Source organism: Thamnophis elegans, chromosome 17, assembly GCF_009769535.1.
Source record: "Thamnophis elegans isolate rThaEle1 chromosome 17, rThaEle1.pri, whole genome shotgun sequence".
Lineage (NCBI taxonomy): Eukaryota > Metazoa > Chordata > Lepidosauria > Squamata > Colubridae > Thamnophis > Thamnophis elegans.
The window spans coordinates 1,257,036-1,269,523 of record NC_045557.1 but is presented as its reverse complement, the minus strand read 5'-3'; the positions used below and the strand labels follow the sequence as shown (position 1 = coordinate 1,269,523).

Here is a 12,488-nt window from a genome sequence, read left to right as displayed (position 1 = left end):
TGTGGCCGCAGAGGACCCCCCCCCCCATCCCACCTGCCGGCTGGTTGCGAAGCAGCAAAATGGGCCAAGCAGACTCCTTTTTTTGGGAGGCCGAGGAGGAGGAGGAGGAAGAGGGGGGGGGAACAAAGTGGAATGGAGCCTGTGAAGGACCTGCGGGTGGGCTTCCCCTCCCCCCCTCCCTGCCCATTGTTCTGTCCCCCCATCCCCCCCTTGCAGTCAATGGGAAGCCAGTCACTTGGGGGGAGGGGCCCCTCCCACCTCTGAACAAAGGCTGGCTCAGAAGTTCAGCTCGGGAGGCTGACCAGGGGGACATGGGGGGGGGCAAAGGGGGGTCCTGATTTGTGTGCTGAGGCCAGGAAGGGCTCCCTTGGGGGGGGGAGACTGGCCACCTCTTGGACAAAGTGGGGGCTTCCCGAAAGCATGAGGGTAGCGGGATTGCTCAGCCCCCTGGCCCCCTCCCTGCAAGGGGGCCCTTGGAGCTGGTTTCGCTGCCATGGATTCAGAGGGTGGCACCATAGAGGAGGCGAGGAGGGTCCTTTGCCCCCAGGGCTATTCTGAGACCCTCCCTCAGCAGAGAAGCATTTGCCAGGACGGAGGCCGGGGCTCCCCCCCCCCCCCCGTGGTCACCCGCAGGCCTTGCCTGTCTGCAGCTGCTGCCTGCCTCAGCCCCCTCCCCAGCACAAGCACGCAGTGAGGAGGGGGCAGCCAAGATCACAGGAGACCCCCCTCACCTTTGACAGCCGTGCAGGAGGGGATTCGGACTCTCCGGAATGCAGCCCACCCCCAAAGAAGGGGGTCACAGCAAGGGGGTAACTGAGCCGCCAGCACTTGGGTTTCATGGAAGCAGGGAGTAGATGCTGCTGCCCCCCCCCCCAGCCCCTGCGTGGGACCCTCCACCTCTGACCGGAGGCCAGGAAGAGAAGGCCACACAGCAGCCCGGCCAGCATTGGGCCCCCTCCCAGGGGACCATTCCACACAGGGGGGGCTGCCATGAACGAGCCCTGGGGGGGGGAGAAACCTCCTGCCTGCCTCACCCCCACAGCCGACCCTCCGAGAGGGGAAGGGGTGCCCATTACAGGACCCCAAAATTGCGGGGTTTGCCACGGGGCCCCTGGAGGTGTCAGGCAGCCTGCAAAGGAGTGGAGTTGGCGCCAGCCAGCGGTAAATACGGTGCTTTGCCTGTAATTAAAATCCAGCCGGAGGGAAGAAGAGGAGGGGCAAAAGGGGGGGTGGGGGGTTTCCAGAATTGCCTCCAGCCAGTTTGTTTTGAGGCTTCCTTTGGAGCCTGGAAGTGGGCAGTGGGCAACGGGCCCATTGGGGGGTCTGGAAGGGGGCAGGTCCATTGACTGGCCAGCCCAGAGTTTCCTCTCTGCTCCCAGGGCAGCAGGTGAGTTTGCCAGCTGGGCACGAGAGACATCCGAGCCTGCGCTTGGCACCCTGCCATTGGGCAGAGGAGACTCTGAGAAGCAGAGAAGCAGCACGGGGGCTCCGGGCACCTGTTGAGGCCTGGGGCACAAACACCCATCCGGGGGCTTCATTGCGGTGATGGAACCTCCCCGGTTTCCCTGCGGGGGACATGGGAGCAGGGTGTGTGTGTGTGCTGAGACCCTCTTAGTGCTCTTGGGGGGCAAAGCCAAGGGAGCCCTGCCCAGATGAAGGTTCCTGGCACTGCGAGGGGGGGGGAATCTTCTCATCAGGGAGGCAGCTGGTGGGCTCAGGGCCAGGAGACCCCTTGGCAGGCCATAGAAGGAGATCCCATCAGCTGGGGCAGGTGGCAAGCAGCCCCCTCCTCCAGAAAGCCCCAGGGCCTCCATCACTGGTCCTTCTCCGGTCCCAGCCGGCCTCATTCCTCAGCCCCCACCCCTGCCCAGCCTCCCCAGGGGCCAGCTCCTTGCAAACATTCCCAAATCCTGCTTGCAGCCAAGAGGAATCCAAGGCTCGCCCAGGGGAGGATCAGAGTTTATTTTCACACCAGCTGGTGCCAACTGGCTGCCAGGGTCCGGTTTCAGTGTGTGTGTGTGTGTGTGTGTGTGTGTGTGTGTGTGTGGTTAGAGGGATGCTTTCCTTGGTTCCTCCTGCAGTGATTTTGTGCCCCTCCAGCCCTGCAGGTGAGCCCCCTCCCCAAACACACTCCGCAGATGCACAGGGGAAAGGAGACCCAGGGTGGGTGGTTTATGGCAAGCCCCTCCATTCCCGGCTTCAGTCCCTTGGAGGGACAGACCCTGAAGGCGTCTCCCCTGGCCCTTTGGGGGATCCCCGGGGGTCCTGCTTTGGCTGCAGCCGCTCCGCCAACCCCACCCAGAGAGATAGCTGGGTTGAAGTTAATTTGTTCCCCTGTGGAACTCCCTGCCCTGTGATTTCTGTGAGGAGTTTCCCGAATGCCTCTTTCTCCTTCAGCAAAAGATGGAGAGGCTGCTGGGGTAAGGGGTGGTGGAGGGGGAGGGCTGTAGACTCCAGAAAATGTGAGTCTTTTCTCCCCTTCCTCCGGTGGCCGGCTCCCCCTCCCCCTCCCCGCTGGCAGCCTCTGCAGATAATGGGATGACATCAGCCACAGGCAGCCGCTGAGTAATGCCTCCCGCTCAGAAAAGGCCTGGAAATGCCATTATTCCGAGGAGATTGGCTGGAAGTCCCTTTCCTGTTTTCCTCCTTTGCTCCCAGATGGGAGTTACTCATCCCCCCCCACCCACAAATGAAAAGGAGGGAGACTGAAAGGAATACGCTCCTATTTTTAGCCTCCTCTTTGGGGGTGCTAAAAGCCACTTTCTTTTCTGAAGTCCTATTTTAGGAGGGCTCTTCAGCCCCACTGACGTTCTCCAGGCAAATTCCAGGCACTTCACGCCATCCGGACCCACTTCACAACCACAGGCCGACTGGCGGGGAGGGGGAAACAGGGGGGGCTCTGCTGGCTGGAAAATTAGCCAGCCTCTGGCTCTCCAAAGGGCTGGAAGCGGGTGGGATCCCTTCCCCTGCAGCTGGCGGCCCCTGAACCCGGGCAGCCACTGCCACCTGCCTTCCGCCAGTCCCGGAGGAGCGGCAGAGGGGCCCCCAGGCCCTTATCAGCCACCGGCTGGGTATTTTGAGCTGCTGCGGAGCTCAGCCAGCTGCCCAAGTGAGGCAAGGCGCTGATTAGGAGCAGAGGAAGCCAAGCGAGGAGCCCGGGAGACCCCTGGTGGTGCCCAGAAGGGCTGAGCAAAGCAGAGGAAAATCCAAAAGAAGAGAAACCCCTGGCAGGATCTGTTGGATCCCTTAAGAGGAGGATCGCCAGCCCGAAGCTCTCTTTCCTCATCTCCCTTGTTCAGAAAACCCCACCCGGCCTGAGGTTCCAGAGGAAGCAACGCTGAGCCACAACAGCTTCTGATCAAACCTCTTTTAACAGTAATATTCATCACTATCATTACTATGATGGAGAATGTAACCGGGCAGCACACGCGTGATAAATGCAGCCAATAATATTTTTATCATTAGGAAATAACACTTCACATAGTTGTAAATATTTCAGATTGTTCTCTGAAAAGTTTCCATACTGCACGTGGAATGGGCAGGTACCCAGAATGGGAACGAGTCTCCCTTGGTTGAGTAACGGGCTGGTTGAGTTTTGGTTTTTGACCATTTAGGAACCACTTTCTTAATATTTTGCCAGGACATCAGGGAAGAACCTGTGCCCACCTCCATTCCACACGGAGGCCCTTCTAATTTGACAGTAATAAAATTTTTCTTATCACGGATTGCCAATGACTGTTTCAGGCGGATAGCTATAGTTGCTAATCGTATGGCAATCCTCTCCCCCGTCTTTATTTCTAAGAAGTGGGCTTTTTAGATGTCTTCCCTACTGGCCTGGAATTTGGCTGTGTGGGGCTCTGCACGCTTTAGCCAGGCGGCCCTTCCGTCCACATCGTAAGCAGTCGGAATGGCAGAAGGTGCCTGAAGCCATCAGGCGTTGCCCCCACAGCTTAGGCAGGTATTCTGGGCTGTTTGTCTTCGTTGTGTCTTCTGCCACTTGGTCATTTGAGGAGACGGACCTCTTCTTCCTCCTCTTCCTCTGCTCTGTCTGCTGTATTTGAATGGGCAGCCTCCATTTTGGCGGGAAAATGTGAAGCGTTTATTTATCGTTTGAACCTCTGAGGAAAATTTGTTCTGCTGCTCTAGTCTCATCAAGGGAAAGTCCCGTTTTAGTCAGTAAGTGGCGTCACCACCTTAAGCCTCTGGTGCCACCTCACAATCTGTCCCTCAAAGCATTTCCCAAACTCTCCCACTCACAGTGAGCAAAGGCAGCAGCTCTGAGGGAAGATAGGAAGCTTCCATGGCTTCTCCCTTATACTGATTCCTCTCACAGAAGAAGGCAGGTCTTTCTGGCCACCACAGAGGGGACAGGAGGACAGCAGGTTCCCTCAGTTTTCTACTAGGACTTCCCAAGGGACAGCAGGCGGTTTCTGAGGAGCCATCCAATCCTTAGCAGTTCCATCCCCACAAGAGGAGGGGGAACAAGCCTTTCCCCCCATGACGACACCTCCGCCATCGTCAGCCCTGAGGAACCATTTGGGTTTTTCCAAGTAGAAAATCTCCCACAGTGGCTGTTCTGTGGGCTTAAAAGCGGCAGAAACAGGCGAGGGCGCCATTCTTCGTCAGGCAACGTCTCGTCGCTGACAAGCAGCTTCAGCTCTTTCAGTGACAGGTCAGCTCAGTGACTTCCTTGGTCAGCTCTTTTCTCCTCAGGTCGGGATCGCGATCCCACCTTCGTCGCCAGCTGTTATGTCCCAGCGCCAGGGGACTTACAGACTGAGGCGAGACCCTCGGTGAAGGCTAACCGAAAGCGCTCGCTCGGCAGCCAGTGCGGCTGCTCGGCTAACAGGAGGAGCAGCAGCTGCCAGGCTGTTGACAGCTCCTTATATAGGGGCACCAGTTTCTCCTCAGCCAATCAGGGCTCGGCAGCGTGTCTGTCAGGCACGGACCAGAGGGAAAACTGGACACAGCACTGTCTATGGCAGTGTTTCTCAACCTTGGCAACTTGAAGATGTCCGGACTTCAATTCCCAGAATTCCCCAGCCCACTCCCACAGACTCTGGGAGGTCGGAGCCTCCTCCTCCTCCTGATCCCCGATGCCTTTAGAAAGCAAATCCTTCCTTCCTTCCCCAGGGCCAAAATCCCGTTTCTTCAATGGAAAATCCCGAAACTCGCAACTTCTGGAATGCATCTACAGGCGCGGAAGGGAAAACTTTGCGCTACTTCCGCCCTCACTTCACCCCGGCCAATCAGAGTAGCCGGAGCGCTTCACATTCGCCCAATCAAAGGCGACTACATGGACGTCACCGGGCGGATTGCCGTCCCGCCAGAACGGCCCAATGGCGACGAGCCTCCCCGAGACGGGTTGGGGGGGGGAAGGGGCGGGGCCTCCTCGGGAGAAGCTAGGCTGGCCAATGGGCACAGGGGGGCGTGGCCGCCATTCCAGAGAGTTCCGAGCGGGCGGGGTGAGTGTCGTGGGGTCCGTCCCGTCCCTGCTGGGGAGGATGGGAAATGTAGTCCCGAGGGCGGGAGGGGGATTGGGGGGCGCCGTCGGGGGTCCCGCAGCCGGTCCGGGGGCGGCGCTGCCCGTGCCTGTCCCCGGGGGCGGCTGGGCGGACGGGGCGGACGGGAGGCGCCCGGTTGGCGGAGAGCTTCTGCCGGACTGGGCGGGGGTCCCTCGGGGGTCTTGGGAGGAGCCGCCCCGGGGAAGCCGCGGGGAGCCTGGCGGGGGTCTGCCAGCCGGGGTGCCGCCTGCACCCCCGGGACCCGCCCAGGAGCTCCGTCCGTCCGTCGGGCCGAGCGCGGCGCAGCGCAGAAGGGGAGCCGGAGCTCCCCGGGGGCTGCGCGGGTCTCCCCGAGCGCCTCCCGCCTGGCTGCGGACCACGGACGCTTCCCGGGGCTGGGCGGAGCGGCGGCCGGACCGCTTGGGCAAGAGGAGCCGGTGGGGGGGGGCGCGGAGGTGCGGAGCGTCCGTCTCCTCTGGGAATCCGGGCAGCTTCACCTTTGCGTCGCGGGGAAGAAAAAGCCCTGAATGCGAGGCTTTCCTGGCTTTGATGTGGGACTCCTGGGAAGCGCCGGGAAGGGCCCCGCTTTGATGTGGGGCCCCTTCTGTGTCTGCGGAAGCCAGGCGGGTGGAGGGAGTGGGGGCCACCAGGAGATCAAAGGCCAGCTGGGAGCGGAGTTGGTTGCTGCTCACTTAGGAGGGCTTCCCAGCCCCTCCCATCCAGCCCCCCCCATCTCCCTCGGAGGAGCCTCCAAAGGGGGGGAGCCCAGGGGGGGAGAGAGGGGAGGGGGCTAACAACAGGTAGCCCTCCCCTTACAAAACCACCATGGGAGCCAAAGTTTCCTTTTACCCTCACAGTTGAATCACATGACAATCACCAATTGACTTTGTGGGGGGAAAGGTCCCCAGGGAGAATCTCATGACACCTCCCCTCTCCCCCCACTGCAACCGTCCTAAGGGCCTTCCGGTTGCCAAGCATCTGAGTTGTGGCAGGGGGGGGGGGCTGCTGCAGCGGTCGTCAGTGTGAGGACCGGCCCACTCTCTTCGCTAACTTTGAGCCAACCCCCCCCCAGTTCCTTTGGAGGGAGGCCGTTTCCTCCCCCCTCTTACTCACTCGGTAACCCATGATTATTTGGAAGGGTGACAATGACGCCTCTGGGGGGGAAGGAAGGTGAGGCTCCTGCGTGTGACCCCTGACTCCTCGCCTGGTGCCCGGGCTTAGCAGCCCCAGAGGCGCTCAGCGGCTGCTGGGGGGGCTGCCCTGGGACGGGTCCCTCTGCGGCGGATGCGTGAGTCAGTGTGCGAGTGCTTGGCGCATGGGGCGGCCCTTGCCCAGCCTCCCGTGCCAGCCCGTCTCGTGCCAGCCTGCCCAGGGCTGTGCGTGGAGGTCTTCCGGCGGTTCCTTTGAGGTGGGGAGGGCTGCGTTCCTCTGACGGCGGGGCACCCCTCGGCATCAGGAGCTTGTTTTGGCCCCGGCCGCTTGGGCGCGGTGGGGCGAAGGAGTTCCCAGCTCCCGAAAGAGCTGACGGGGCAGAGCCGCCCTGTCGGTGGTGGCGGTGAGTGCGTCTCCTCCCCCGCCCTGCACTTGGCTGCCTGGCAGAGCCCACAAAGGTGCCACCGGGGAGATTTCTAGGTGAGAAATGGTTCACTCGGGCAGCCTTGTGGGTTTCCAGGGAACCGGGCTCTTCCGGCCTCCGGAGAAGGTGGATCGTCTTGCCTGGGCTCCAGAGGGAAGCGGCTGTGGGGCACGTGGGCACAAGGGGCGGCAGGGCTGCCTGGGGACAGAGGAGGGAGCGGTTCCTGGCCTTCCCTGCTGCCCCCAGAGAGGCTTCGGACCCCTCCCAGAAACTCTTTGGGGACCCACCAGGGACCCAGGAAACAGGCGGAGGGGCTGGAGGGGGCGAAGGAGGGGGGGGAGGGAGGCCGTGATTTTCCTTGGGGGCGATGGGGGCTCCCCTGGGCTTGCCGAGAAGGAGCCGAGGAAAGTAGGGCAGGCCGAGCCGGCTGGGCCGGTGTTCCCGCCACCTCCTCCATCTGCCCTCCACGCCCTGTGAGGCTGGAAGCTCACACACGCTCATCCTGTGGGGCAGGCCGGCTAATGAGCGCCTTGAGATGCTGACACAGCCCCACGCCCAGCTCCGGTTCCCTTGCCAGGCTACTAAGCTGTCCGCCAGGCAGGCTGGGCGGAGGAGGGCCCGAGCAGCAGAGACACGGCGGCTGCTGCTGCTGCTGCTGCTGGAGAAAACCCAGCCGAGCCCCCTGGGTCCCAGGACAGTGTTAGGCTGCTGGTCCTCCTGTTTCCCCTCCCTCCGATCGGCCCCTTCCGCGTCTGTGGGGCCGTCCGATGGGGCCAGGAGCCTCGTGGCTGTCTCACTGATCGCCTCGTTGGCTGGACCTGCTGGGAGCTGCCCCACACCAACGGCCTCCCCTCCCCCGTAGGGCCCACTCCGGAGGAAAGATGGTGAAGGAAACCGGCTACTACGACCTGCTGGGTGTCAAGCCCTGTGCCACCATGGACGAGATCAAGCGGGCGTACCGGCGCCTGGCACTCAGATACCACCCGGACAAGAACCCCAGCGAGGGGGAGCGGGTAGGTGGGGGAGAGCGAGGCGGGCACGGCAAGCGGGGTGGGTTTCTGCCAGCGGTGGGCTTGGTCTCAGCCTCCCTCTCCCGCCTTCCCCAGTTCAAGCAGATCTCGCAGGCGTACGAGGTCCTCTCGGACCCCAGCAAGAGGTCCGTCTACGACCGAGGAGGGGAGCGGGCCATGAAGGAGGGCGGCGCAGCCGGGCGGGGCGGCTTTGGGCCCCCGATGGACATCTTTGACCTGTTCTTCGGAGGAGGGGGCCGCACGCAGGGCCCCCGGGTGGAGAGGAGAGGTAGGGGGCTCGGCCGCGAGTAGGGCAGGTGGGCTGGGGGGGGGAACTTTCTTGGATGGGGTGTGGGGTGGGGAAGGCAAAGGACCTGGGAGAAGACCCCGATCCCCCTGCTTCCTCCTTCCCACCCCTGTTGGTGCCCAGAAGGTGCAGGGAGGGGGGTTGCTTTCCTGGAAACCCCCCTCCCCCAGGTGTGCCCCGATTGTGTCCCGTGGGGCTGCAGGCTGTCCGAGGGGGGGGGTCTGCTATGGCTGCCTCCCCGCTTGCATGCTTGGAAACCGAGGCTGCCGACGACAAGCCCCATCCTGCCCAAATCCCCGGGGCTCCGTCATGGCAGAGAGGCATGGAGGCCACCCTCCCTCCCACAAACAGCCCTTGGTCTCTGGGCTTCTCCCTCCGCAGGCAAGACGGCCGTCCACCTGCTGACTGTCACCCTGGAGGACCTCTACAACGGGGCCACCCGCAAGCTCTCCCTGCAGAAGAACGTCATCTGCCGGAGCTGTGCGGGTGAGTGGGCCACGGGGCTCCCCCCTCCCCACTCAGGAGCAGGGCTGGGGGGGGGAGGTTGGGGGGGGGGGGCTGCCGCACTGGGAGACTCGGGGAGCAGGACGGATCTGTTGCTGAGCCCCAGAGCTTCACCCGATACCCGGCTCAGCCCGTCTTGGGCGTGTTCAGAGGCTCAACCAGCCGCAAAAATGCTCCAGAGGTGGAATTAGCTGATCGGAGCTGTGGCTCAGCCGGGACCGGCTCGGCGGGTTCTGGGGCGCAGCGGCTGGGCGCAGGGGGGAGTTTTGGGGACTCCCCTTTCAGTCTGCTGCGCCCGGAGCGGCATTGGCGGATTTTGGCAGGATGGTGAGGCCTGGGGGTGGGTGGGGGAGCAGGCAGCCAACTAGGCGGCTGATGGGGAAGACCCATCCCCATCAGGCAGGCAAGGGGGGAGGGCTCCTGGGAGGGGGAGCTTTGCTGTGGGGCCGGGTGGAGGCCCTCCGCAGAGAAGGGGGCCGGGTGAGCCTCCCCTTGCTGGGCTGGAGAATCGGGTGGGGCTGAAAGAGGCGGGGAGGGTCCTGGGCTTTGGGCCTCCAACAACCGACTGCTCCGTCTCGGCAGGCCGTGGTGGCCGGGAGGGCCTGGACGTCCGATGTCCCAAGTGCCACGGGACTGGCATGGAGGTCATTGTCCACCAGCTGGGGCCCAACATGGTGCACCACATCCAGGCCATGTGCTCGCAGTGCCAGGGCCAAGGAGAATGGGTGCGGCCCCTTGACCGGTGCCTGGCCTGTAACGGCCGGAAGGTCACTCGGGAGAAGAAGATTCTCAACGTCCACCTGGACAAAGGTGAGCCCTGCGGGGGGGGGGGGGCGGAGTTTGCTGGCTCCTCATTCCCTCTTGCTCCCTTTGGGCTTCCTGGGGCCCCCCACCAAGAAAGGTCGGTCCAGTGACAGACCCCCCAGCCCCATCAGTCGTAACCAGGGTTAGTTTTAATCCCTCATTAACTCCGAGCAACGGACCCTCCCTCCCTCCTTCCCCTCCCATGTATGGGGAGAGGGGCTGCCCCGTGGGGGGCCGAGGGTTTGCCCCACAGGGTGGCTGCTCCTAGACCATGTCCCCTCTGTCCCCCCCTCCCCCCCGCAGGCATGGCCGACCGGCAGAAGATCACTTTCCACCAGGAGGGGGACCAGGCCCCCGGATTTGAGCCCGGAGACATTGTGATCGTGCTGGACCAGAAGCCGCACCCGGTCTTCCAGCGCAGCGGCAACGACCTCATCGTCCGGCGGGAGGTGCCGCTGGTGGACGCCCTGTGTGGCTGCAAGCAGGTCATCCGCACCCTGGACAACCGGAGGCTCCTGGTTTCTACGCGGCCCGGTGAGCAGCTGGGGGGGGGGCTCTCTCTGGGCTTGCGGGGGAGGAGGGGCCGGTCCCTTTCCTGGGAGAGATTCACCCCCTGCCTGCTCTGCCCCACAGGCTGCGTGATCAAGCCGGGGGACATCCGGTGCATTCCGAACGAGGGCATGCCCGTCTACCGCAGCCCCGGCCAAAAGGGGAGGCTGGTCATCCACTTCGAGGTAGGGAGGCCCTTGGCTCCCCCCAGCCGGCTCCTTCGGGGACATCTCGGTGAGGCCTTCTGACCGGCTAGTCTCACCCAGGGCGCCCCCCCCCTCCCTGCAGACCCTGAACGACGGGTGGAGGAGGAGGGGGGCCATTGGCTGCCTTGGTCCCCAATCCCTGCTGGGAAGGAGCCTGGCTTCCCCCCCCCTCCCCCAGCTCCAGCTGCCCACGCTCCTGCCCCTCCCCCTCTGCTGCCCAGGTGAAATTCCCGGAGCCCGGCTGGCTGCCCCTCCACCAGCTGCGCCAGTTCCAGTCCTTCTTCCCCCGGCACGAAGAGGTGATGGCCACGGAGGACATGGAGGAGGTGGAGCTGCGGGAGTATTTCCCCCAGCCGGACTTCTCCGGCCGTCGCTTCCAGAGCGACATCTTCCACGAAGGAGACTTCGATGACCCCCTGCGCCACAACGTCCAGTGCCAGACCTCGTAGCCCGGCGGACGGAGCACCACCCCCTCGTGTGTGTGACCTTGCGGAAGGGGGGGGGGAAGCCCAGGATGCCTTAAGAAGCACAAAAGCCGGTGGATGTCCAGCCAGAGCGGTCAAGCCCCTCCTTTGGCCAAAGGTCTCCAACCCTCTGGAGGCCGGCTGCCTCTGAAAACCCCCCGTTTAGCTTAGGGAGTCGTAGCTGCCCAGAAGCCCCCCAGGATCCCGGCCTAGAAATCACCATCAGAGCCTCAGCCGGACGTTTCCCCTCCTGTCCACCTGACAGCCATGGACGATAAGGCTGGTTCCTCTCTAGGACTCCAAGGGGAAAGAAAACGTTCAGGCAGCTTCCTTCGCACCCAGCGCTGGTCCTGACCTGGGTTTGCCCATCTCCTAGGGGCCAGGAATGCACCCACCCCCCAGCTGATTTCTAGGCCATTCCAAAGTCCAGCCAGGACGGGGGCCTTGCAGGCAAGCTGAGTGGCGGCTGACGGGTGGGGGGGGGAGCTGGACCTCGGCATGTCCTGGGAGTCCCAGCAAGGGGGACCCCCCAGTGGGGGACCCCTTCGGCTGCTGGTGGGTGGAGTCAGTGGGCTCCCCTTAGCTTTGAAGTGCCTTCCCAGTTGTGCCTCCCCCCCCCCTTGCATTCGGAATCAGGGCCTTTTCCAGGTAGCGTAGTCGGTGTTAGGTGTTAGCGGTGAGGTGGAGGGGACTCCAGGCCTCGTGGGGTTGTCCAGGGTGGACCTGCCTGCTCTGAGCCCCCCCGTCCAGCCAAGCTTGGTGTCTGCTGAGGAACTTTGGGGTTCGTTACCCCCCCTTTTTGCTTTTCCTCTTTTTATTTTTTTTCCCGCTCTTCTCTGCCTCCTGTCTGCAAAGGGACCGGAAGAAGCGCAGAGGCCTTGGAGGGTCTGCGGGACTCGGACGAAGGGGGTGGGGGGGGGACTCTGCAGAAGTTGAATTTTGCTTCAAGGAAAACAAGGAGATTCTCCGGATCGCTCTCTGCCTGGTTATTGATCCCGTCCCTCCCCATACTCCCCCTTCCTCCCCCTGGTCTGCTTTGTCTGGGGATTTCTGCAACGGGGGCCCACCGCCCCCTCACTCGTCCCCCTCACTCGCCCCTGCCTAACTCCCTCTGGACCTGCGTGCAGATGCCCCCGTGGACACCGGTTGCAGCTTCTGAGCTGGGGGGGTCTCCACAAGCCAGTGCCCCAGAAGACCCCCTCCCCACAAACTCCCAGCTCTGCTGCCGACCAGAAGGCCGTCTGGGAAACGGGGGTGCTGGGGCTGCGGAAGGGAGGGGGGGCTCCCTTGGATGGGGGAGGGTTTGCAGACCAAGGTTTCATTTGCCAAATTTCCATGAGCCTTTTCTCTGCAGACGGTTCCTGGTTCCCAAAGAGAACTTAACTCCCCTTTTCAAAGGGCAGGGAGAGCAGAGCTTGGCTGCCGGAGTGGGGGGAAAGGGGTGGGGGGAGATGCTGAGACCTGGGGGGGTCCAATGCATGGAGCCTCCCTGGTCGAGTGGCTTCACCTCCTGACTGTTGGGGTCCTTGCAGAGGGATGCACAGGGTCCCCAGATCCTCAGGGA

The 12,488-nt window shown here is 63.1% G+C and overlaps 1 protein-coding gene across 2 annotated transcripts; it reads left to right on the top strand.

Annotated features, from left to right (window-relative positions):
* The first annotated feature begins 5,411 nt into the window (after positions 1–5,411).
* Positions 5,412–11,887, top strand: LOC116519830 (dnaJ homolog subfamily A member 1-like). 2 transcript variants are annotated; one of them, XM_032233887.1, is made up of 8 exons: positions 5,412–5,465; positions 7,943–8,093; positions 8,187–8,379; positions 8,779–8,883; positions 9,484–9,711; positions 10,009–10,239; positions 10,339–10,439; positions 10,682–11,887. In XM_032233887.1, exons 2-8 carry the CDS (start codon positions 7,962–7,964, stop codon positions 10,907–10,909), a joined length of 1,218 nt encoding a protein of 405 aa, XP_032089778.1. In that variant the 5' UTR covers positions 5,412–5,465; positions 7,943–7,961; the 3' UTR covers positions 10,910–11,887. The 2 variants fall into 2 exon arrangements, with proteins under 2 accessions (XP_032089778.1, XP_032089779.1); XM_032233888.1 differs by lacking the exon at positions 5,412–5,465 and adding an exon at positions 5,604–7,136.
* Positions 11,888–12,488: the final 601 nt, after the last annotated feature.

Bases quoted from the DNA above. Each gene is read 5' to 3' on its own strand.
- LOC116519830 (XM_032233887.1), top strand. From the start codon at position 7,962: ATGGTGAAGGAAACCGGCTACTACGACCTGCTGGGTGTCAAGCCCTGT. The intron at 8,380-8,778 runs GTAGGGGGCTCG...CTCCCTCCGCAG, and splicing joins CCCCCGGGTGGAGAGGAGAG to GCAAGACGGCCGTCCACCTG. The intron at 9,712-10,008 runs GTGAGCCCTGCG...TCCCCCCCGCAG, and splicing joins CAACGTCCACCTGGACAAAG to GCATGGCCGACCGGCAGAAG.